The sequence below is a fragment of the Acromyrmex echinatior genome, chromosome 4, assembly GCF_024713525.1.
Source record: "Acromyrmex echinatior isolate Ae372 chromosome 4, ASM2471352v2, whole genome shotgun sequence".
In the NCBI taxonomy this organism is placed as follows: domain Eukaryota; kingdom Metazoa; phylum Arthropoda; class Insecta; order Hymenoptera; family Formicidae; genus Acromyrmex; species Acromyrmex echinatior.
Window position 1 is genome coordinate 2,282,058 of NC_141855.1, and position 25,598 is coordinate 2,307,655.

At 32.6% G+C, this 25,598-nt stretch overlaps 4 protein-coding genes and 1 long non-coding RNA gene across 19 annotated transcripts; 2 read left to right on the forward strand and 3 right to left on the reverse strand.

The window, feature by feature from the left end:
• Nucleotides 1–84: 84 nt before the first annotated feature.
• Rbcn-3B (WD repeat-containing protein Rbcn-3B) lies at nt 85–16,424 on the reverse strand. 12 transcript variants are annotated; one of them, XM_087405265.1, is made up of 26 exons: nt 16,285–16,424; nt 14,515–14,692; nt 14,188–14,420; nt 13,949–14,091; nt 11,685–11,875; nt 11,324–11,469; nt 11,052–11,072; nt 10,077–10,103; nt 8,755–8,845; nt 8,049–8,463; nt 7,590–7,810; nt 7,205–7,424; nt 6,871–6,985; nt 6,555–6,760; nt 6,256–6,393; nt 6,030–6,098; nt 5,278–5,379; nt 4,252–4,464; nt 3,741–4,005; nt 3,312–3,531; nt 2,912–3,137; nt 2,452–2,789; nt 1,819–2,142; nt 1,587–1,679; nt 1,176–1,373; nt 85–1,090 (listed from the first exon to the last, which is right to left on the reverse strand). In XM_087405265.1, exons 2-26 carry the CDS (start codon nt 14,677–14,679, stop codon nt 905–907), a joined length of 4,566 nt encoding a protein of 1,521 aa, XP_087261391.1. In that variant the 5' UTR covers nt 14,680–14,692; nt 16,285–16,424; the 3' UTR covers nt 85–904. The 12 variants fall into 12 exon arrangements, with proteins under 12 accessions (XP_087261391.1, XP_087261390.1, XP_087261394.1 ...); XM_087405264.1 differs by lacking the exon at nt 16,285–16,424 and adding an exon at nt 15,508–15,593; XM_087405268.1 differs by lacking the exon at nt 16,285–16,424 and adding an exon at nt 15,341–15,501 and having other exon boundaries at nt 13,970–14,091.
• LOC105147456 (uncharacterized) lies at nt 15,812–19,022 on the forward strand. Of its 3 annotated transcripts, none has more exons than XM_011058472.2 (2): nt 15,812–16,290; nt 17,576–19,022. In XM_011058472.2, the coding sequence occupies exon 2, from the start codon at nt 17,579–17,581 to the stop codon at nt 18,026–18,028; it is 450 nt and encodes a 149-aa protein (XP_011056774.1). In that variant the 5' UTR covers nt 15,812–16,290; nt 17,576–17,578; the 3' UTR covers nt 18,029–19,022. The 3 variants fall into 3 exon arrangements, with proteins under 3 accessions (XP_011056774.1, XP_011056773.1, XP_011056775.1); XM_011058471.2 differs by having other exon boundaries at nt 15,812–16,233; XM_011058473.2 differs by lacking the exon at nt 15,812–16,290 and adding an exon at nt 16,424–16,562.
• On the reverse strand, nt 18,664–20,563 carry LOC105147454 (transmembrane protein 222). The gene is made up of 4 exons (XM_011058470.2): nt 20,349–20,563; nt 19,925–20,135; nt 19,731–19,861; nt 18,664–19,652 (listed from the first exon to the last, which is right to left on the reverse strand). Exons 1-4 carry the CDS (start codon nt 20,477–20,479, stop codon nt 19,571–19,573), a joined length of 555 nt encoding a protein of 184 aa, XP_011056772.1. The 5' UTR covers nt 20,480–20,563; the 3' UTR covers nt 18,664–19,570.
• Nucleotides 20,564–20,590: 27 nt separating this feature from the next.
• On the forward strand, nt 20,591–22,174 carry LOC105147455 (uncharacterized). Its single transcript, XR_846317.2, has 2 exons — nt 20,591–20,720; nt 20,779–22,174. It is a non-coding gene; the product is annotated as an uncharacterized LOC105147455 (long non-coding RNA).
• Nucleotides 22,175–22,803: 629 nt separating this feature from the next.
• Nucleotides 22,804–25,587, reverse strand: TfIIS (RNA polymerase II elongation factor). 2 transcript variants are annotated; one of them, XM_011058469.2, is made up of 4 exons: nt 25,217–25,587; nt 24,313–24,490; nt 23,864–24,216; nt 22,804–23,320 (listed from the first exon to the last, which is right to left on the reverse strand). In XM_011058469.2, the coding sequence occupies exons 2-4, from the start codon at nt 24,404–24,406 to the stop codon at nt 22,985–22,987; spliced, it is 783 nt and encodes a 260-aa protein (XP_011056771.1). In that variant the 5' UTR covers nt 24,407–24,490; nt 25,217–25,587; the 3' UTR covers nt 22,804–22,984. The 2 variants fall into 2 exon arrangements, with proteins under 2 accessions (XP_011056771.1, XP_011056769.1); XM_011058467.2 differs by having other exon boundaries at nt 25,228–25,580.
• Nucleotides 25,588–25,598: the final 11 nt, after the last annotated feature.

Below are 25,598 nucleotides of genomic sequence, written 5' to 3' on the forward strand. Positions count from 1 at the left end.
ATTTTCAATCATTCAAATTAGAATGAAAACATACTTAAGGAAATACTCCAAAATATAGAGAAGATACTTCAAAAATAACTTGACTTATATTTTACAAAATAATAGCGAGTTATTATTCATAGCTACGTCAACTCAAAAATCAAGATAACAGGAACAAATTTGCGTTACATAATCTCTCTAACTTCGCGTAATTTATTATAAATAGGAAACTATTGCCGATGATCTATACTTTCATCGCATATTTAGCGCCAAGTATAAGGACTGCTTAGCCTTGACTTTATCTAACAGAGAGGAGAATGTCCTCGACGAAATTGGATCCGGACAGCCATACATACTGATGATGTGCATACACTGAAATACCGCGAAATCCAATTATTCAATACTAGTATTATCAATTAAGTACCAATGAGTGCACCGAAATCGGCGACTCCTGGTTTGTACATAAATTATTTCGACTAAAATCGCGCCTACAGCTTCGATTAGCCAACTCTTAAAATTATATTTTTATCTTTCTCAATGTAGAAACACAAGAAGGAAAATTTAATTCTAAATAGTTAGCGCTGAAGCCTGATTTATATATGTAGTGTTCTCTTTAAATTAATACTTTTAAATTTATACTTTTTAAGTCATATACATGTATGACATATCGCTTATTTTCTATTTATTAAAATGTTTAATCTTCTGAAAAAAATTTACCAATAAAATATAGTATTTTTTAACTTAAAATGAAAATAGTGTTGATGCTATTATTAATTATCTTTAGTATTCCTGTAAAAACTCTACCAACAAAGAGAACATTGCATAAACCAAGCTCAATCGATGCAGTCGACCCTAAATGACGAGCAAGCTGCTTTCGCTTGCCAAACGAAGCCGTTGGTAACTCCAGATTGATCTCGCGTAACGTTCAAACATTGAAGCGCGTTTCTGAACCGTCGGCGAGCATTAAGGTAACCGTGCGATTGTTGATCCAAATCAGCCGTGCCAAGCGCATAGGATTCAATCGGGCCACGTCGTTGATGGGCGCAGTACTATAGGACTTGACGCAGCGAGTCTGCGAATTGCCCAGGCCGAACATGCCGCTACTGGTTTGCTGGAAAATCATAAAATAATCGATCAAGCAGCGTTTTCAAGATAGCAAAACACATCTTATTAAAATCTCTTATGTTCATACTTACCTGCCAGAAACATAGTTTATTCTCAGAACAAGAATAACTAACGAGAAATTTCCCTTCTGGTGAAAACGCTAATGCGGTGACTGGTGCCGAGTGAGCTGAGACAGTTTGACATTTGACGTTTCCTCGCAATTCGTATAATGCTAGTTGTCCTCCGCGACCACCAACTGCTATTCTGCGTGTTGCTGGACAATGACTGACCTGTTAATGTGAAAAATTTATAAAAATAAAGCGGTTTATATGATGTGAAATATAGATCCAAATATTCAAAATAATAAAAGATTTAGCTTGACAAATTTTTAATAAACAATAAAACCTTACTCATAAAATTACAACTTATAAAATTGAATCATAAATAGCAACAATTTTATTCATAAAAAAATTCTTAATTGTGGAAAGGAAAGGAAGACTTACCTGATTAAATCTACACACTGCTGGAAATACTTCATTCAAAGGCTTCATTTTAAGATGACCTGGATCAAGGCAATGTAAAATAATGTCCATTACCTGCAAACATAATTAATTAAATACAAATTAATAAATATAGATATATTATTGTTGTTTTGTATACATATAATCGTCGTACAGACTAAATTTTATTTTCCTAATAATTAGCTTTGTTCTTAAAACAAAACTAGATTAATACCTCTACAAGAAGATCGCTCATCTCACTCTGCATCTTGTCAATTAGTTGTTCAACAATCCTAAGAATCTCTGGCTTTGCCCTAGTCAAGACACTTGCACCCAGATTAACGTTTAAGGTCTGGGCATTCTGTTGGAGGGTGTTAAATCTGGCTACTTCGCGAGCCATTGTAGTGATAAAAGCAGCTGGTCTAGCGGTAGCGATTAGTGTTAAAGCATGACGTGCTGTACGACAAGTGTCGGCTTGCGGCGTCAGAGGAAGGCCGTATGTCAGACTCGGCACCAACTTGTCCGCATCACAGCACATTTCCAATAGGCCTAACAGAACCTATAAACAAGATTAACAATTCCATCATTAAAAATAATAGACAATCAAGAGACACAGTAGTGTCTCGGCGCTAAGAACTTGATTCATAAGATCGTTAAGTAACAGCATAATAAAATTTAATCCGCATCAAAGTGGGGACTAAATTATGAAGATTTCGATGAAAACTAGACCAATATCTCATTCGATTTAGTCTACTTAAAATAGAAATATTATCTTTATCTTAGCAAAATTTATTTAAACAACAGCACAAAATAAAATTTATAAAGACTAAGATATTATGATAAAATATTTTTTCAGAACACTTTTCACCTTAGATATATCGAGGTAAGGTTCCCATACAGTGAATCCTCTACCAATAAGATCAATCGCGGCTCTTCGTAACGCTGTGTGCAACGGTAACTTCGGAGAATGAGGCGCGTGCAATAAATGAGTGAGCGCCATGCTGGTATGTCTGGCGAGATTATTATTTCCTATGCCAAAGCCTTCTACGATCGAGCTCTTTCGTCTTTGCTCGTTATCTCTTCTTTGGTTTGTCGTAGTTACATCCTGACCAAATTCAGCCCCTATCACGCCAAGCAGTACCACCGCCGTGGTTTGTTTTTGTTTCAATTCCGCAACACTCGATGGTTTTCTAGCTATACTTAGCTCTACTCAAGAAAGATTATACAAATTAATTACTTAAATCATTTATTCTCTGTGTGCACACACATACATACAATCTATCTTCCTTATTATTTATTTAGATTAAAACTTTCACTAGTGGACATACCTTCGGCTAATTCCTCTTCTTCATCTTCTTCCTCTTGTTGCGACTCAGATGGTGGCACCGGACTCCCGGCTGCCGGTGAAGTTTGGCTCTGCGGTTGCGGTGCGATTGGTTCCTGAGTACTGTACATTGGCAAATACTGTGACCAGTTATCGACAAGCGCTTTGCGACCCTTTGAGCCCATTCTACCTAATTCGGCAAGCAATAAAGCTTGCGCTGCTTCTCGAATCTACAATATTGTCGAATAATGCAATATATTTATAAAATAAGACAAGCAATAATTTCAATTTTCAGTTACTTATTAATTTAAACGTTACGAGTAATTAGTTCTAAGTTAAGAATATCTTCTCTCTCCCTACCTCTCCCCCTTCCTCCCCCCTCTCTCATTAGTTTAGCAACAAACCTCCACACACTGATGTTGCCACCTTCGTGCCATCATCTCTACTTGTGGACGTTTGAAGGTCTTCACGCCACCTTGTGCCGCAACTTTATCAGGCAACAGTACACAATGTAAGGTAGCTAGGAGAGACCAACCCTGCTTGATCTGCGCTTGTTGTACTGTGTACATTTCCTCATTTTCCTCTTCTGTCTTATTCCAGTTTACTGCACCTCTATTACCCGGCCTTTAAAAATCGGTTTTATTAAAATTTACTTTCCAAACTTTATTTTCATATATCTTTATGTACAATTAGATTTAAGTTTTCTTTTTTATAAGCATGCTATAGATTATATTGAAATAAGAATCAAATACACAATTAGAAATGATTAACTGCATTCTAGTGTTATTAATTGTATCATAGTTTGATTTTATGTTAAATATATATTAATTTACCTATGCATCTTGCGATTTCGTTCTTGCTCAGGAACAAACGTTGCATTGTTCATCGACATTAAAGTATTCGATAAAGCAACTACTGCCAGTAAATGATTACTCGTTAAGGTTGTCGATAATTCCCAATGTGCTCTCGCTGTAAATGCTCTAGTGAGTCTCTCTTGTCTAACTAGTTCAACGGGCAAACGTTGCTCCAATTGAGTTGCAGGTTCACCGACTGGCTCGAGCTGCGTCTGCCAAGTTGGTAATAACAGTGACATATAACCTGCAATATATATATATATATATATATGATATTTTTTGACAAAAAATGTTTAATACTTTTTTATTTTAAATATATTTTACATTAAATAAAGAATACTATTTGTACATATAATGTAAATGAATAGAAACTAGAGCCTAGACTAACTAAAATCTTTTTCAAATGTTTTAAAACCATGACTACATGTAATAAATTGTAGCAGATGGTTTATTTTTAAATAATATACATTGATTTCACATTAAAACATACCTCCTTTCGATAGGACCCCGAATGAAACAGGAACCATAGGTCGCAGTAAACCCAACTTTCCTTCGCAAACTCTGTCCAAGTCTGGATCCATGCCCCACGCATGCAGAAGACTCAAAAGCAACTGCGCTACTTCCATCGTTGCATTTGGTTCACTAAATGCACCATTTCGCTTTAAATTGTTCTTCGCCGCGTCGCTGTTATTCCAATTGTCGCCTGCAAAATCAAATAAATATGAACAGTGCAATAATTTTTTAAAATATTTAACAAAACAGCAAAAACAGCTATGAGGTAATACAACTGAAAAACAAGATTATAATAAAAGAATAAATATATAAATGTAATGGTAAAAATTCATCAAATACAATTCCTAAAATATATTCACTATTAACACACATACACACACGCGCGCGCGCGTGCATAAATAGCTAATATACAAGGTGTCTGAAAAAAACCGGAGTATTCTTGTGGAAAAGTAGAACTAACTAAATCGAGTCGAAAAGTTCTGTACCATTTTGCGATTTTCGAAATAATTAACGAGAAATTAATTATTAAAGATCAAATAAACACATCTCCTAGCCTACCGCCAAATTCAAATGCAAACGATGAGATTACCAGACACCCTGTTTATAACCTTTGAATGGAAAGAGACGCATCAATTACTAAATCAAAGAGAAGCAAGTGATAATTCAGTGAAGATATGTATTAAATGCTGTTTACAGGCCTTTATAAGCGTGCATATCTATAAAATTAAAGCTATATCTTAGTACTAATGATCCATCTCCTTGTTTGATAATTCCCGACTTAGTGTTTAGTAATCTAATGGAATTGTTAAGAACATAATGTAGAGTATATAGGGACCGATGGTAAGGGGATTATTTAGTGCTTTAAAGAAATTAACTATGACTTCTATCTATTGACATGAGAATCATAAAGTGTAAATGGGAATTCTAAAATACAAAATAAATTCGTGCGAGACACACTGTAACCACTATAAAAACTTGTCGTTGTCAAAGATACATGTCTAACCTTTGCCGTCAAATGTCGACGGCTTGAGGCCGACACTTTCCGCTTTGGCCTGTAATTTAGTATGCACATTCTCCGCACCCTCCTTCATTTTAGCCAATATACCTACAGAAAGAAATCTGTCTTTAGATAGCACGATAATCGAAAGATACTACAAGAAAATATCTACCGATGATCGAACTGAACCAGTCTATAAAAAACTATTAATACTACTATTCCTACTAAAGAAAAATGAGAAACATTAATACTATTATCCCTACTAAAGAAAAATGAGAAATCTCAAGTTTGGCGTAATTATATTTGAATTAAAAAAGAATGATGGTGAATTAGAAAAGTAGATCATTCTCACCAATGAATTAGTTGCATACTAAAAGCTACTATATAAAGTATCTAAATGCAATGACATAATCTCAACTTCGATAATGAAATAAACATACGCATTCTGTTAAATAACATGACAATATTACCGAGTATTTAATTGTTAAAAGAAATGATATGCGTTTAATTTCTCTAATTTTAAGTACAGCTTTTAGTATGCACTAATATGTGACCATAGTGATATCTAGTATAGCGACCAAATTTGCTATGAGAAATTCATAATTACTTGAATTAAAGAAGATTCAACGATGTGAGACATAAAAATTTTAAGATACTAGGATGAAAAAATAATAAACAGTGAATTAAAACATATACTACTGTATGAAAAAAGTTGACAACTAGAACAATAACAAGTGGACAATAAGAAAACACGATACCGTGACGATCCTTCTCCTTCAATATTCGTTCAACATCACCCGCCTTATCCTTGACGCGACCAAAAAAGTCTACAAAAGGATAGATTAATAGAGAAGTTTCAATACTTTATTCTTAAATGGATACAACTGCGAAGAAATGATGTACCTATCTACAATAGTTATATTTTAAAATATAATATATTTTATCATAATTTAATAATTCAGAGTAATATGATAAGATCCTTACCAACAATTTTCTTATGAGCATCGGGACTAGCGGATTGAGTGAGTGCTGCAACTTTTTGATATTCGGCGGCGGAAATAAGTCCTTGTGCTTCTAAGGAACCAGGTGACATGGCACCATACTCATCGCTGAGTAATTGTACTGCAGTGAAAAAAGAAATTAAATTATCATCACAACTGGTGTTCTAATATAAATTAGTATACAGTGCAAAGATTAAAAATGAATAAAAGAAGAATTACACAGATAGAAAAAAAGTTCAATTTTTATAAAAGAAATGATAGTAGTTGAAATATAATGATTACCTATCAGCGCTTCTATGTCGAAAAATAAAATATGACTTTCCGGATCTTTCGGGTTACTTCTGAATCCTTGAATCATCAGTGGCGAACCTTTGGCTTTTATTTGATTCCCATGGTCGGGACCATGTCCACCATGTAGCTGTTGCAATTGATGCAGCCCTCTTTGCGTCGCATGTCTGATCGCCGATAAATTCCGATGACGCAAGCCCCTGAGAAGTAAAAATCGAACGAACTGTAACGGAGAACGTTATCCCGGAGGCTTTACTTCGCTGAAGAACACGCAAGATTCTCACCATTCGTGCAGCAAGATTTCATTTACCTAAAAAAATGCACGGCAGGATTAGCTAGTCCCAGCTCACCGCCGGCGGCGGATCCGCCGGCTGCCGCTATAGTGTTCTCATCGCAAGCGTAGAGCACCTCTTCCGCAATAATGCCTAGAAGAAAAAAAATATACAATTCGCTATTCCCACGTGCGAGCGTGAATTTTACGTACAATTTTTAAAATATAGAAATATAACAGAATATAAGACAGAGTATAACGTAATAAGTATTTTCAAAACTCTGAAGAAGTAAAAATTTGAAGAATTCTAAGTATTGAAAGATTAAAAAATTATGAAAAATATTCAGTAGTTGAAATCAATGAGTAAACAAACCGTGCAGTACGCGATCCAAATGACCAGTTTCCATTTGCCAGACGTATACAGCACCGTCTGAACATCCAACTATCATGAAATCATCTAATGGCCTCCATTTGATAGTTACAACTGGAAAAAGATGTCGTGAAGCAAGCACAACGCATTTTCTCTCTGCTAATGAGAGCAGTGTAACACTGTGATCCGATGCAACACTGCAAACGCATTTTTGTATCCTGGGCTGCACAAATAAGAATACGTAACTTTTTGTAAATTAAACATTAATCAATTTTTAGCAAATTTTAGCAGATATTTTTTATGGATCAACACTCGATTGAAGCAGTTTAAAATTAATTAAATTAAGTCATTGTAAATTCTTATGATAAAAATAAACAAATAACCGTACACTGCAATTATCGGGCGGCACCATTAATTGCGTGATTTCACCGGCATGAACGCAAAACCGATGGATCAACGTGCCGGCATATAAATCCCAGAGGCAAACAGCAAAGTCCACAGAACCAGAAACAAGATGAGTGCGATCGTAACGAGGTGCTGCACCATGAGGATAAAGTAGACAATTTACTCGTCCCGAATGACCCAGCAGAACTTGATGTGGTGGCCAATCTGAATAAAGGACAATTAAAAATTCAAAAAAATTCTGATATTAATCAAAGTAAGTTGTAGCTATGGTGTTATTACATTTTAAAGTTTATTTTTTAATTATTATTATTATTTTTATATTGTGTCGTGTTAATTTATTGTACAAGTGAAACAATAAGTATACAACTTATTGTTAGAGAGATTCATCATTATCGATACTTAAAATATAGATTTAATTAAAGAAATAATAAAAATACGATACCATCATATTGCTGATGATTGCCGTGGAGTAGCTGAAGCATTACAGTTTGCGTTGCCGGAACAATAATGATACTACCATCCTCACGACCAACGACCAGCCGACTTTGCTGAGGCAGGTATATGCAAGCGGTGAGCTTGATACCATGACCATCGCCAGTGTCCAACTGATCAAGTATCCCTACAGGAGGCGGCCTCATTGCGTCCCAGGCAGCGGTGAGGCTCGTCTTCACAGTCGGTGACAATGCTGGTGGTGATGATCCATCGTTCTGACAGATTTGGGCGAGTTGTTGCGTTGTCATCTCCGGTACTGTCCATAGGATAACGACACCTTCGCTGTCTCCGCGTAAGAGATATTTTAAGGTCTTGTTCTGACGCTGCACGGTAACTAGTCGCATGGCCGGCGGGCAGGAAAGAGGCTGAACCACAGAAGAAGAAAATTCGTGTATGTTAGAAAATACGTAAAACAAAATTAGAAAAAATCGAGAAAAGTGAAGATTCTAACAAATCGGGAATGTTATGTACGAAGCATTCTACGACTAACAATCTTTAGAATCCAAAATTTCTAAGACAAAAGAAACTTTGAGGAATAAAAGAAGAAATTATGTAGAGTTTTAGAATTGAACATGAAACATCAAAAGATGCGTATAATAAAATTATCAAGGATACAAGAATATTTGTTATTATTAATATGGAAAAAAATTTCTTACCTTATCTCCAGGTTGCGTTAATGTACAGTACAGATATGGCTGATCATACTCTGCACTGGCGGTGTGAAAGTCCTTATTATCCGCGACGCTACTGTATATTGTAAAAAGAAAATTCATTATTTCCATCTCTATATCTAAATAAAACACTATTCATGGACATTGTTTTCTATGTATCATAGTTAAGAGAATATTGTCAAATGCAACATTTAAATCTTTTATATATTGGAGATACATATACGAAAACGTGTCCAAGAATAGTAATTATCTTTTCACATTGCATAAGCTTCATATTGCAACTTCAAATATGCGTGTCTATTTGCTGACTAGATTTACTAGTAAGCAAACGCTGCAAGTAAACGTCTTTTCAAAGCAACAGCATTTTTAGATCATTATAAACATAAACGATACACAAAGGTAGAAATAAAAAAAGTCAAAATTTGCACACATATTTTTAATATTAATACTTTAAAATGAAAATAGTCAGAATTATTTTTGTGCTAGAAAGAAAAAAAATTATAAACTTGAAAATACAATATATATATCTCCTTCCATTTATTTTCAAATTGTAAGTTTGCACTGATTTTTTTAATACTGAAATATTTTGCTCTCAAAAAAAATTCTTTTTTTTTTTTAACGAATTACCTTTGTGTCACGTCGTTATTATATTAATATTAATCGCACAGTTAATAATAACAGTGCAAAGCAACTTAAAGCAAACAGAATATGAGAACATAAGTAATGAAATATGGCAATAATTTTTCCTCGCATTTACCTTCTTTCGCGTATCTTTCACCTCATCTATATTATCTATCTTTGAATTGCGATTAAGGATTGTCAAGGATTATGATGGACACGATTACACGCGTGCCTCACGTGTACTATACTGCAGAACGTATAACGAAAGTATACAAACGAATACGTACGAGCTTGTATGTAAAGGCTTGTATGTAAATAAGAATTCCTGATATTCATTATAAAAATGAGAAAATGAGAAAAGATGAAAATACCATCGGGTGTTTAGGAGCGTCATTAATAATGTAATACAACTTGTTAAAACAAAACGTGAAATTTGATGAATTTGTACACTGTAACTTTACCAGTGACATTAATACGAGTAATTCAATTCACGATACTATTCTACTAAATTTATTACCACCTTGTCCCAAAGAAGAATGAGCAAAAGCAAATTATTGTGTTTACGAACACAAGAGAAGGATGAAGGAGAGTGACGACAAAAATGAATAACATAAAGAGACGAAGGAAAATAAATATTAAAAGAGAGAATAGTATGAAGAACATGTACAAGTGATAATGCGGGTTACCTGCTGAGAGCCTTGCCCTTCAGCTTGCTAGAACACCAGATCCCGCGTAGAATGCAGTAGATGTGAATAATATGAAAAAGACATCACCGTAAAATGTATCATTGTGTTAATTGTTAATTCATGTACGTGGACGAAAGTTGTGTTCTGTGCTCTCATGTTCAGCCAAATGCTAAACTACCCCGAATCCCACAAAACTCCCCTAAAGAGGAACTCGATAATTATTTTCATATGGAAGAATAAAAGAAATATATTTAATTAATAATTGATCATCGTTCAAGTCTATATTGTTTTATTAATACTTATTAATTATACTCTTTCATTATCAACTTGTGTTAAAAATTACATTCGAAATATCTTTATATGTCTTATAGAAGTCAAATGGAATAATGAAGATAAAAGGATGCGTTATTTCTTTTATTTCATGAAATCGGGTTATTAAATGTGCGGGATTTTAGTAAACGATAATGTGACTCTGAATATGTAGGCGCATGATAAATGATTACAAACAAGATAAAAAATAAAATATCGAATGTGTGCATTGCCAGCGAGTGCTTCTACAGCATTCAGCCTTATAATTGAAAGTAGAGAACTTATTTTCGAGTTACGCGCCTAACACAGTTAAATATATGCTAGAAATTCAGAGTAATTTTGGCGACACTTTTTGATGTCACTTATTATACACGTAAAGTATTAAAGATTAAAATAACAACTGTGAAACATCTATGAAATTATTTCTCAAAGATGTATCGTCTCAAAGATGTAGCGTAAATTATGATGAAGTATTTAGCTATTTAAATCGCTATTTCAGCATTTGTTAATCGCTATAAACTGCTTCATAAAGTCAACAAAGTGCACTTTAGTAACCATGATCATGCTACTAAACTATTAATACAACTCTTTTTTTCACACAAAAATATTGTTAGATATTATTTGCAAAAGAATTTTAATACTTATATATACGCGGAAATAAACTACCTGTCAAGTTGTACCAGAATCCTAGAAGCAATAAAGGGATGTGCTAATCAATAAAATTCAATATTCGCGTATCGAATTGTTACGTTATGTCACAATTGAAAATATTAAATTGAGGGTGTAAGAGAGAGAGTTAATTCGTTTGTCGAGCAACGTTACTATCAACCAGGGAGAAGAAAATCAAAATGTTTAAAAAATATTTCTAGAATATACTCGACAATCAGTGGCATTTATCGTAGAAATTTATCGCGTACGTTGTGATAAACAGTACGTACTTTGCTGGAAGTTTATATAAATATCCATGACCTTCATCGCTCCATAGGATAACCCTATCAGCCGCCAAGAAATCACCTGCCATCCAACGTTCGCCACGTGGGGCAGTTATCGAGCAAAGAACTGAGAAATCACCAGCATCAAATATCTATAAAATTATTCCAATGATATATATTGCAGTATCAAGGCAGTTTTTGATTATATAACAGATGCCAATTAACATAAAACGTTTTAAAAAATGTCTTGATGCTGAAATTTTATTCTTGAAATTATTTAATCTGATTTGATGTAATCCCTAATCTAATTTTTATAATAAACTAAAAGTCTAATTATATATTTGATGATAAGTACAATAGTAATTACCTGCCAATACTTAGAGCATACAATCAGCACTGTTCTCTGATTATAAGGGCAGCAAGTCATTGCAAGCGCGTTCAAGCAACGGATCTGTTTGCTTTCATGTTCGTATAAAGGCTCGCTGTTTCGATTTTCGTGTCCCAAAAGCGTCCACACCTTGACTGTGCCCGTTGTCGTCAGAGCCAGCACAACGTCGTCTTTAAACGAATGGAAGCGCCTGTTGCGCGTTAAATAAATCTAGGAGAGCATTGTAGCAATTTAAGCGATAGAATGTTTCGTTAGGAATTCGAACAGTTTTGTTGTTCGCTAATAATAAAAAATTTGCCAGCTTCAATTAATCAATATAATTAATTTACAAATAAATATTTGTCAGATTGAGTAAAGCAGCTAAAGTAGTGTCACAGGTGATTAAAGATAGCGTTATTCTACATAGGTACACAATATAATATTCGTGAAGCGGTAATAATTCTGTATACGTATAACGTATTACGCGGACATGCCAGATGTTTTTATGGAGTAGAAAGCAATACGCATTAAATTACAGCGAAGTCATGCTTAATTCCAGTTATGCAGAAAAATTATGTGTACTTGATTTATTTGACTTGACTAAGCGAAATCTTATTTTAATGATTAAAAGAGTATTAATATGTACAATTAATGGATATTGATATTTTTTGTTACTGTCCGTCCTGTCCTTAATATTTACTTTAAGGCCTTTGTTTACTATTAGTCTGACTTTATGCATATAATAATATATTTTATGAGTCCACATACAATTAATAAGAAAATGTTGGCTATCAATTAACATTCTAGCATAATTACTATAAATATAAATAGTGCTAAATAAAAATTAGAAATTAATTTTAGGGCGAATTACATTTAAAGCTGTAAACACTTCATCCAAAACTATTTTATAAATTACAAGATAGAAAAAGGGATAGAAAAAATATTCTTCAATTATTAAATAATTTTTTTGTTCAGTTTGAAGAAGTATTCAATATGATTTAAAACATTATATGTTTTTAATTGTCACAATGGTACGGGAGATTAAATTTATCAATAACATAGAACGCGCAACTTAAATGTTGCACGCGTATAGATTATATTATAATATTACACACACACACACGCGCGCGCGCGCGCGCGCACACACACACACACACACACACACACACACACATACACACACACAAATTTATATACTTACGAATAGAGATAGAAACATAGTACACCAGGTGAAAGTGTTATGAAAGTGTAATGAAATGCAATGTGCATAAATATAGATGACATTCATATATGAGTAACAGGATAGTTTCATGGGTACTATGTTAATATAAAAAGAAGAAAAATGAAACGAGTTAAAATACTAATGATTATATTGTTTGATAATGTGCAAAGAAATGTGTGAACCATGATTAAGAAAAAAAAATAAACGAAAAAAGTGATACAGCCTCGACTGCCAACGCATTAGCGCTGACGTATGTGTCCGGTTTCATTAACATGCTGCAACAATGTAACTGTTATTAAGTGATCAATCCAAAAATATTAGATATATAAAACTGCTACTATCAAACTAGATACAATAATGACTTTACTCGCGCGCGTAAAATTGAGTAATAGATTATACAAAAATAATAGTTCGATATATTGATAAAAAAAAAAACAGTTCCTGTTTATATCCAAAACATAAAGCTTCTTGAGGTTAATTGCTTAATAAAAGAATAGTAAAATAGCAGATTATCCTAAGAAAATCCTAAGAAAATTTTAAGTACAAAAGAAACATTTGTACAAGTGCCTCAAATACTGTTAGTTGCTTTAAAATCATACTAGTATAATCATTAATCATTATAAGAATTATTATCCAACTTAATTTCATTCAAATCAGATACAAAAATCAATCGAAGACACAATCGAAAAGGAGAAACTTTACCGTTAAGTATCCACAGTTCTTTACTTAAAGTTCTTTAAAATTTTAAAAAGGATCACATAAGTTTACAAAATGAAACACCAAGAGATACTGTTTCGCGTATTATTGAATTTTTTTTTTTAATATTGAGTATTGACTATATATAAAAACTATTAGAAATAGAAAGAAAGTAATTTTAGATATAGCAATAGATAAGAGATTCAAACCAAAATTCTCGCGCTAAACTTTAAAGACAAATTCAAGCTACATTGCGATTTCTCTTTATACAGTATCTGTTGGCAGTGAAATTGAAAAAGGTAGCTGTTGATGGTATAAAGCGTAGGTGTGATGGAGTGTAACTAACTTGTATGCACGTAGAACCGACCTTTCCGTTTGGCCGGCCGCAAAACGTGCAAGGCGCTAATCCAGTCTGGATTGACGCGGGAACTCAGGGTAAACAGCACTTCTAAACTGAACGGGTCCATCACTAAAACCTCGGGATAGTATCTGAAATGAAAAAAAAAGATGTATATATATATATATGTATTCTTGATAAATGCGATATTAATATTGTAACATATATATTACTAATATTATTTCTACCCAGAGCAAAATAATCTGACATCCTCTCCACCTGCGGAAACATAGGGCAACATTTGGGTATGAACACTGTTAAGCTTCACTGCCTCGCGACACTTTCCATCGACTAAATCCCAAGTGCACATTTCTCCACTTTCGCTGCTGCTGACGATGAAATTTTGCTCCATTACGACGCTAGCTCGACTGAGACACATTATTGGAGCAGTATGTCCAACCAACAGGCATCTCGGAGTCATCTATATTAAAAACCATTTTAACAAATCAATAATGAATGAAAGATTAAGCTTTCTGCAATTTTATTATTTATTATTTTATTATTTATGTATATACCTTTAATGTTTCTGGATCCACTTGCCACAGACATATTTGTCCATCATAACATCCTGTTACCAAAGTCTTTTGATCCCGAGACAAGTAGACACAAGAAATACAATGGGTTGGTGCTATACGTCCCCACAGCACTATGGGTACCACTAAACTGGTTCCTGCGGTCATCTTTGCAGACAATCTGAAAATAATTACCAATGCAATAAATAAAATCTATATATTTTATTGCTCAATACTAATGTTTCTGAGATCAACCAAACTAACCAAAACATAACTTTGTCACAAACCAGAAAGAAAATATATAATTTATTACAAAAGAGTTGGCTTAGAAAATTAAATGTCAGAGTAATTGTTTCAAAGTAAATACTGTCTGTCACATGTCTCTGGATTGTCAACGTCCAGAACAATGTCCAAAGCAGAAAAGATAATTTCCAACAGTAAATTACATTCCAAGTTGAAATATACAAGTTGATATCAAACGGATAAAGGTAACCGCACAATACATTGACAAACTTGACAACTACGACTACCTGACGCGATACGTCAAACATAAAACTGGTGAGGTGAAACCAATTGAGGTAAGATCACGGGATGCGTTTGACGTGACGAGCTAATAAACATGAAATCATATTTATTGAATTTATTCGTAATCATTAAACTTGCGAGGGGAGCTGATTGAGAGCGATTAGAGGAGTCTGCTACATCACGGTAAAATGTCACAAGTCACAAGGTGCTGTTGCTGCTGACGATAAGGTATGCATATACTATGTATACCTTCGAGAAACTGACAATAATCGCATGGATATGAAACCAGGCGGGGAATAATTACCGCGAGTCAATCAAGTACTGACAACCTGTTGAAATGTCACAATTGGCGATATCTATCGAAAATCGCCTAATCCTTACTGCATTTTCGCAACCATCACTAACGACAGTGATGAATTCATTGATGATCACTAATCATTATCAAGTACCACAAGAGTGACTAAGACTTACCGACTGACTATCGAGGGGCAAGGACGATGCCATTGATCGGACAGTGGCGACAGTGCGATCGAAAGCAATCAGCTGTTTCGTCTGGAAAGTCCCTACAATTGGCCATACAGAGCTGCGTTCGGATTTCCACCTGAGGTGCTTCCTGGATGTCATATCATCCTTGTTGTTCATCGAACGTTAAACAAAGATGACATGACACCCGAGGAACACCCGGGTGGGAATCCGAACGCAGCCTAGAGCTATAGATCTGTTTGCTTGAATCCCCAAAAATTTTTGAACTTAAAATGAGATAGATACATATTTGGGCGTTGAAAAGAGAGAAAGCGAAGATGCCGAATGCAAAAAGTACAAACAACGTGAACAGACCTACGATGTAATCGGTAACATAGTTAAAATGCAATTGGTAAATGAATTAATCAGCCAATTAAAGCCCGTAAATCATAACGATGAATGGCGGACATCGTATGATAAATGTCGTAGTGTGAATCCTACATTTCAAGTGATTTCAAGTTGGGCTCGTTTAGAGTAATCTCGAGCAGCTCCTGAGAGAAAACGAACAATACTTAAGTAAACATTATGAGGTCTATTCTTTGTGACTGAACTGGGCTGAACTAATGCACTTCTGGAATTTAAAGTGAGATAGATATATATTTAATATTTGACGAAAACACAAGAAAGAGAATTCTGGTGCAGTTTAGTGCAGTAATAAAAAAGAAGATATAAACGGTATGAGCCATTTATTGAATGTGATATAAGTGCGCTTTTTTTTTAACCTACCTGCATGTAAGTAAATCCTGCAATTTTCCCTTATATACATCTTATAACAATTCGCATTTTTTCTCCACTACAATTATGTAGTTTGTTTAACCTTTCAAAGACTGAAAAATTTTTGTAAGGCAATATCTTACTTTGCCAGAGAGTTCATCGCAAGCAGTAACGAGTGCTGCATGTCATCTATATTTTTGGAAAGTGTGATCGACTTTAAACGCGCATTTAATTTTACGTTACTCACGAATCTACATTTTCACTAAAGTTTTTACGTTATTCTTTAACAGGTAAATAACGCCGTTACTTTATTGATCGTTGCCTTATTATAATGATTTTTTAATGACATTGTGAATTTTTTATGACGGTAACATCAGAGTTAGAAAAGTCAATCGTTACTTGTAATAGATTGAAAAAGTCATTTGTTATTTAAAAAAAAATTCGCGTATTGATGACGAGTTACTTTTCAAAGTATCTTTTCTAACTTAAGTACAACCTTAGTATTTATTTAATTAACGTCATAAAAAATTACAACATTGTCATCAAATCATTTATTATAAAAAATAATGGCAAAGTAACTGAAAAGTAACGTTTGCCAACCCTGATTTTTAATTAGTTTTTATTATTTATACTCGTCGCATAGGGCAGCTGTTTCGATTCTGGCCACAGCGACTCTGTGATAGGAGTTGGGGCCATTCTCTCTCTAAGAAAAAGAATCTTACTTTGCCTTATATCTATTTTCATCAACGTAAATTAACTTTAATCTCGATTCAGCTTACCCTTCGTCTTTTTCTAATCTTTAGAATTGGAAAAAGACGAAGAGCAAATTGAACCGAGATTAAATTTAATCTACATTGATGGAAACGGACATTAGTAAACTTAAAAGTTAGAGATTTAGATTGACGAAAAGCACCGTGTCGAAAACCCGCTTGTAAAAATTAAAAATGATTTTTGTAGACAGTATTTCAGAAGTGCTTATAGTTCTACAATAATATGTTATAATATAAATTAAGTTTCATATGTTGATGTTTTATCAACACATAGAACTTTATTTATATTTATGTTCTTTCTCTGATAGATTAATTTGCATAGTAGATTAATTATTATATTTGTTCAATTTATTATATTTGTTCTTTACAAAAACTTACACAGCTCAGATGACCTTAACTTTGACATATGTTGTCGAAATCGTGATCCTGAGGTTAAGGTCATTCGAGCTGTGTAAGTTTTTTGTTATGAATTACCCAATTATCTATTTACAACAAAGAATTAGAACAAATTTTTAAGTAAAGATACTTTATAGAAAATGTCTTGGCTCTTTGGCAAAAAGAAGCATAAGGATTCACCTCCCGAAAGGGATGAGCAAGAGGAACAACCTGCCACAGATCTGGGGGATGAATTCATAGTAATTGAAAGAAGAAGGCCTTCTTTGCCACCTAATGTTGGTGACCACAATACTTTTTATCCTAATAGATTATATCCATTTATTGATGGAACGGCAATGAACCCTACAATATCAGATGGTAATTTACCAAAACTGACTCAACAACTTGATGCTCCACATTATCTAAGTGATGTACCATTTAAGTTATGTAAACAATTGCAAAGTAACATGAATAGTGATTTGGAGATAGACAGTCTACGAATTAGCGAAATAATGTCTTTCATTGAAAGATTAGAGAATCAGAATTACAATTATGATTTCTCTCTTGAAACTGGAGTCATTACAGAAATGGATAGCAGAACTACCGACTGACTTGAAACTTTTTTAAGTCTTATTTTTATATATGTAATGAGAATGTAAATTTTACAAATCAAACTTATAGCCCGTAAGAGTTCGCACTGATTTGAGTTGGATTAATGATTGCTTAGCTCTCCGATTGATAGAATATGTCAATAGTAGAGCATTAATCCAATCCAAATATAAACTCTAAAATGCTATTAGATGTATACACATGTATCTTTTAATTATATACACATGTAATAAAATTCATTTTAAAAAAGCAAATATCGCATAGTATAATAATGCTATAATATAGCATGATGCGCAACCTGCGGCCTTGTGGTCTTCTGATTCACAGCCATAAAATTATATTTTCTATTTTATGCAAACGAAGTAAACACGTGAAAATATTCCTTTGAAGATGGCCCTTAAGAAAAGGTTGTGTATCACTATTATAGAAAACGTAGCAGTTAAATTTGATCTTTCTATTTTATACAGACCATTTTTTTCACGAAAAAAAAAACGTTCCTATTTTTCATATAAGAACAAATAGAAACGTGACATTTTAAATAGTTACAAGAATAATTAATACACGAATATTTAATTTTTAAGAAAATTAAATATTTGTGTTTGCAGACTTGAATTACAAAAAAAAGAACTAATTAAAATTTATTTTTTACATATTTTATATTTAAATTGCACATAAGGAAAAGTGTCATTGCCATTATTGTTACAATACTACACATGTAATTAAAGCCTATATTTGATTTTACATGTTTTATTAAAAAGCTTTAAAAATGCTTTAAAAAGAAGACAGTTGTATTGATTATATAAAAGAAAATGTAAAAATAGTAAAAATTAATTTTTTAAGCATACATAATATAATGTTATGAGAAGCCATATATAGATGCCAGATATAGCCGTATATCTTAAACTTAATTTTACTACATAATGCTTACATAATTAATGTATATGTGTATTTTAAGTTGTAAAAATTAAATAAATTATATTTAAAACATGCAACAAATGTAGGTAGATGTTATATACTAATAGAACATTGCATGATTCCCTTCAAAAGTTTTCTGGACATACGAAATTCTTTATAAATAAAAAATCTGTACCTGAAGCTGCAATAAAAAAAAACTGCTATTTCAGAAAAACTATATTTATATATAAAAATGTTTTTATTCTTGTGTTAAATTCTCATAGGATTTTATAGAAAAGATTATATATTTTAAATATAGAATTATATATTAAATTGACATGTTAATCTATTCTAATTATAAATTGATTATATATATAGCTGCTGATAAAAAAAGTGATAAGTAAAAAATTCGTTTAGAGTGCAGTATTCAAATTTACAAAAAATCCTGACATAATTTTAAATACATATAATTGAAAGTATAATAGAAATATATGTATAATTGAAAGTATGGTGAAAAATGAAGTTGTGCATTATCTTAATTAAAACTTTTCAATTTAGAAATTAAAACGTGCTCTGAAAAGTTACTAATTTTGAGATATCTTTTTTCTATTAAAGCAGCGATATATGTAATTAATATATATAGATTTAAATTAATATACACATAAACTTAATACTAGTATAATTGTAACAAATATGCAGAAAGGTAACCAGGTCTTAAGAAAACCTAGAATACTGAAATGAACATAATAAATAATTATTAATAACAGAAATTACATACATAATTTTTTTTTTCACATATATTGTTTTTACCTGACGTATTTTCCATGAAGTAACATAAGTAATGCAAGTTTTACCATGTTCCAACTGTTCGAGTTACCATACGACATCAAATTCAAAGCTCTTGCCACATGTGAGTGGCAATTATCACAGCACAAATTATGCTGTAAGAAAGTTAATTTTGCATTGCAAACATAAGAGCTTTTTTTATCTTCTCATTTCGTTACCATTCTGGTTTTATAAATTTCGCTAGCTTCTGCCACACCAGCATCCCATCCTTGTATACCTCCTTTGGCTTTGGTATAATCAAGCTGCCAATATTTGGTAGGTTTACCAAATGCCATGTTGTCTTCAGAAACATAATAAGGACCAGCAAAATCCCTTATTATTCCTGTTGACGTTGCAATGCCCATGTGTCCAATAAAAGGTAGAATGTATCTTGAAAATAAAGTAAATTATATTAACTATATAAACTCCATAATTTATTTAGCATGATTAACTTTGACTTAAATGAAAAATTCGTATATTTCACGAATTATTTCCACATTTTACGATTAATGTCAATGTATTGTATAATAATAAACATTAGTCTGACAAATATCAAATATGTAGAATCGAGGTTATGATAAGAACACATTTAGAATGACTTACGTTAGAATGGGTAACGGAGTCCAAACGATACAGAAAGGAAATCTTTGTCTTTCCGGGTGGACACTGAGATCCATCTCGGGCGAATCATTTGACAATTCTAGAATATCTGTCAATAAATCAGGATCTCTCATAATTCGCTCGTACAACCAATGCAACGCAAGGTCACAAACATGTGAAGAGAAACCCAGGGCCTCTATTGGTCTACTCTTGAAAACTGTCGCATACGTGAAAACTATGGAAATACTACAATATACGTTACATATATTATAGCGAAGAAATTTGAGAAAGAAAGAAGACATGAGAAAGAGAGAGTATCGCAAAATGCCTTGCGCATTACCATCTTTTGCAGAAGTGGATGTTAACAAGAGCTGTGTTCGTATATTTCTGTCGATTGTCAATATAGTATATACGTAACAGGAACTATTTTCAGTACTGGCAGTCAACTGGTCAACTGTTAGTAATATACGAACATGACCTAGGTACAAATCTACTTTTTTTGGAATCGAGTCCAAGAACGATCATTACTTGAACGACTGCGCATCCACGGGAATGGCATACTGGAATACCTATTATAGAACAAGTCAGAATGAATTTCAATCGAAATTATTCAGTTTTCCTTATAAAACACAATAGAAAAATTTAGGGCATAATTGAATAATTCCGATCGGTTAACATCTCGATTCTCGGAGCAGAGCGAGGCAATTATTTCTGCCAGATTCTTTCGTTTCATGCAGAAACGCGTCAAATAAGCTATTTGTGCCATTTCTAATTTCATCATTTATTATTATTAAAATAAGAATAGAATGACACAAATAGCATCTCCCCAAATATATCTCCTTTAGGTCCGGTTGCACCAACGTTACTTTAACTTTAAGCAAGACTTTCTTGTTTTCTTTAAAGCGAAAGAATCACAAGCGTTCACTCAGACACTCAACTGTTGAGTTTACTCTATTGAATCATTGACGTAATAATATATAAAGATATGTATGTTAATGTTTCGCATTTTATTGATAAAACAGAGATCTCGTTGAAATTCCCCTTAAGCTCAAAAATATGCTCAAGTAATTATTGAATTACATAGAAAGGTAATTTAAAAAAAATCGAATGCTACTTGTATTGTACTATATTGTATCTGTATATTTCTTATATAGAGACTTGTAGAGACAATTTACTATAGCGCTTATAGACATTCGAATTTCTCTGCACAGTGACAAAGTAATCTACTTATATCATACGAATAATTGAAAACTTACAGTGATAGATTACAGTCAAAATCGCGTAGCATGATAGTAACCGTAATTAGAATAAAAGCGTATTAAGTGAAATTATTTATGTCTGTATCTTAAAAAGATATATCTACAGTGTATTCCTTGGGAAGTCATTAAAACTAATCAGCTATCATTTTTAAATGCAGGGAATAAGAAAAATAAAATATTTCTTTTTATTAGACATTTGTCTGTCATTTATATAAGAAATAAAGACGAGCGGAAATATTTGCATTATTTACAACAAAAATCTTATTTTAGTATACATATGAAATAAAGACAAGGAAATATTTGCATTATTTAATTGAAAAACATCAAATATGTCGTCAATTTTATTTTTGAAATACTAAATTCTTAATAATATATATTTCGGGAATTTAAAAATACTTTTTTTTGTCAAAAAAGATGTTTTTAAATTTCTAAAATACATGCTATTAAGAATTTAGCATTTCGAAAATATACATCAAGATCGACAAAATTTAGTATTTGTATAAACATTTAAATGATACAAATGTTTCCGATTGTCTCTACTTTTTATGTAAATGAAAGTGTCAAATGTCCTGTGTTAACAAATGAATACAGTTAATTCGTTTAAAAATGAATACAGCTGATTCGTTTTAATAATTCCTAAGACACACTGTATTAGATATTCCCATTTTTGAGAAGCATACAGATTTTCCAGGGTTGGTAAAAAACATGTTTTAAACGTATTTTAAATAGTTTAAAACATACTTAATTGATGTTTTTAATATGTTTTCTTATAGTACTGTTTAAAGTATATTTGAAGCATTAAAAATATATTTAAGAAAAAATACAATACGTTTTATTCTTAAAAAAAAAAAAAGAAAAAAAAACATTAGTCTTTACCAACCTTGAGATTTTCACAAAGCTCTGATCTAATTGAGCAGTTTCAATAAATACAATCCTATGAAACATATTCTTCGAAAATGTCACTATGCTCTATGAATCAATGTACAATGTACATAATCTGCTGTTTACAGTCTGCGTAATTTAGTTATTTTATATATATCGATCAAAAAAGGAAATTTGATTGTTTCCGATAATAAAAAAAAATTTATAAAATTTGTGTGCAACTTATAACAGATACATCATAAAATCTTTATAGATAATTATTAAGTTATAATTATGCGAATAATTCCATGATTTTTTGATAAAAAAAGCTAACGATATTTGAAAAATACGAAAATTATATTCAGTTAATTGAAGAGAGAAGAATTCCCTTTTTCATAATGCGACAATAAAAAATCGCCATATACATCATGATGTTTAATTCAACTTATAAATATTGAATTTCAAGCTGATTAAAATATACATTTTGTCACGACATAATATAGATCAAGAAACAATAGCTTAGCAGAACTTCCATCGATTTCCACACTCATTACACAACACGAAAGTAGTCATCGGTTCGTCGGCAGAACGCGTTTGCACCTGGTTGTACGTGCAGTTGCGCTTCTTGCATTTACCACATTTGAGCAAATCGGTCTTGGTTCCCTGCACAGTGGCAAGTTGTGCGTCATTGATGGCTTCTTTCTTGAATTGCTCACGTAGTTGTTTAATCTCGTCACTTGCCATCTCTTCTGCCGTCATTACCGCTAACCTAGCGGGCGTGATCGCACCTACCAAAAAATTCGTCCGGAGATTAGGATTCTTCACATCGCGCAAATTGGCAACTCTGCTGCGAACCTGTATTCAAATATATAAAATTATAAATATATTAATGCAATTTGGCATAAATTTACATTGTATACTGATGGCCATTAAATTACAATATCAAAAAAAACATGATGTTGAAATGATATTTATATGAAATATTGTTTATGATATATGAGATATATGGAATTTAGAATAACTTGTTTCTTATAAGTACAGCTCATTTTTATATTCTACTATCCATTTAATAAATTTCAGTTCAATATGAATTTTTTCCATTGCTGCAATTTTAATTAGGCAGCAGTGTACATAAGAAAAAAGTTTTAAATAAAGAGTTTCTAGGACTATACATGTGCACACACAATAAGAAGGGAAAGAAAACTTTTAATCCTAAAAATATTTGAAATTAATATTTAACCAAAGCAACATTTTTTTCATAAAAGTCCTATCTTTTCCCTTCAAAATGAGATGTAGATCAAATTCTGATCTCTAATATTCCGCGCGAGCGTCCTAAACATTTAGACTACTAAGGCAGAAAAAATTTTATATATGAAATAAAATAATATGTTTAATTACCCTATTTTTGTATCTGCTATCAGTATTTTTAAATTCTGCATAGATTGCTTCTTCCAATTCTTCTGCTAACTCTTCTGGACTGGCACAACCATCAATAACTTTTCCATCAACATGTAAAGCTGCTGCTAGTAGTTCTCTGCATTTTAATCTGACTGCATCTGTTGTGATAGGAGCAGGAAAAGACGACTGTTTCCTTTGAATATCTTTGAAAGGTTTTTCTTCCTTCACTTTTACATCGACATCCATAATATCTTTTTCTTTCTTGTGATCACTCTCTTCCTTCGCTTTATCTGACTTCTCATCCTTCTTTTTTGAACTACTTGACGACGTTGAATCTTTCTCTTTATTTGATCCTAATACCAAATAAATTACAATAAAATTATGCATATAAAATTATTAATGATATCTATATGAAAATTAATTACATTTAAGTATCATTATATACATACCTGATAAAAACTTTTTCCAATTCTTAATAAGAGTCTTTGATAAAGAAATAACTTCCTCATCTCTACTTGATTTTCTCAAGGCATTCACAGTCATTCCAATACGTGTTTTAGTCAAAAGCTCCAAGTCAACGGGTAATTTTTGGAGTATTTTAAGTAATTCCAGAGCCTGTTCTTGACCCTGATTGACAAAATATTAGATTTGTTTTTTATAACTAGTGTACACTTGCAAATAAAATAAAATAGATATACATTTGAAGTTTGACAAAAGCAAGATAGAATATTTTAGTGCCATCAAATACAATGACAAAGAATAGACCTATTATAGCTATTGTAAAGCAATTTTTGTTTTAGTATAAATTTAATACTGACATTAACATTGATATGAATTGACATTTTTTTTTCAAAAATAATGGAAAACAAAAACAATCATATAACAAGACTATACTTTTTAACAATTCAGTCTAATTACAACAAAAATACATTCATAAAAATTGTCTTGTAATAAAAGTAAACATTGAAAGATAATGAAAATTACGCAATATAAGAATCAAATTAAAGACTTAAGACTTTATTTTTAATTGAAATAATATATAGAATGAATAAGATGCCATGTAACAGTGTTCCATGGATAAACAAACAGAGCTTCCATGATATCTTGGCAATCATAGGTCTGTTCTTTTTAACTAAAGTTCTTACGCGGTTTATCTTTCTTCCTTTTCTCTCCTCGTTAGAGAGAAAAGATGAACCGTGCAAGAAGTTCAAGAATGTTCGCGGCTTTTGGTGCATTTGGAAATCGTATGCTCGGAATCACTGAAAGATGAAGGACGCTCTCCTAGCGTTAAAAGACCTCTTTTAACGCCCGCGCGCATCTCGACCAGTATACTACGATCTTTATTTTACTCACTTATTACTCACCGTCCCGTCACCACTCGACATTTTGTTGAGCTTTTTCTGGATACGCAGCACTTCTTCCTCGGCACTCATTGTCGGGGATTAAACACACGGTTTGCTGCACGAAGACGGTTATAAACAGTAAAAACGTGAATGCCAAACGTAATCTTATTGACGCTCACTCTCACTGCCGTGTCTAACCGCGTCTCGCCGATTGTTGTTAACCCGCGACATGAGGCGCCCCGCGCCCGAAGTTATGGCTGCGTTCAGCAGAACACAACAGCTTCCCAACTGTTTTGCGAGGTTTGTTCGTTATTGCTGAACTGAATCAGTGTAAAAAGTGTACACTGCAGCGTTCTTTATAGAACTGGATATCAATCATGTAAGCCCGGATC

Coding starts and splice junctions, on each gene's coding strand:
- TfIIS (XM_011058467.2), bottom strand. CDS start 25,296: ATGAGTGCCGAGGAAGAAGTGCTGCGTATCCAGAAAAAGCTCAACAAA. Junction 24,217..24,312: donor TTGGAAAAAGTTTTTATCAG/GTATGTATATAA, acceptor ATTTGGTATTAG/GATCAAATAAAGAGAAAGAT. Junction 23,321..23,863: donor ATAGCAGATACAAAAATAGG/GTAATTAAACAT, acceptor ATTTGAATACAG/GTTCGCAGCAGAGTTGCCAA.
- Rbcn-3B (XM_087405265.1), bottom strand. CDS start 14,679: ATGACCGCAGGAACCAGTTTAGTGGTACCCATAGTGCTGTGGGGACGT. Junction 11,073..11,323: donor TTATATAAACTTCCAGCAAA/GTACGTACTGTT, acceptor TATTGCTTCTAG/GATTCTGGTACAACTTGACA. Junction 2,790..2,911: donor AGAAGAGGAATTAGCCGAAG/GTATGTCCACTA, acceptor TTTCTTGAGTAG/AGCTAAGTATAGCTAGAAAA.
- LOC105147456 (XM_011058472.2), top strand. CDS start 17,579: ATGTCTTGGCTCTTTGGCAAAAAGAAGCATAAGGATTCACCTCCCGAA.
- LOC105147454 (XM_011058470.2), bottom strand. CDS start 20,479: ATGAGAGATCCTGATTTATTGACAGATATTCTAGAATTGTCAAATGAT. Junction 20,136..20,348: donor ACTCCGTTACCCATTCTAAC/GTAAGTCATTCT, acceptor TTTATTTTCAAG/ATACATTCTACCTTTTATTG. Junction 19,653..19,730: donor CTTCATGGAAAATACGTCAG/GTAAAAACAATA, acceptor TGTTCATTTCAG/TATTCTAGGTTTTCTTAAGA.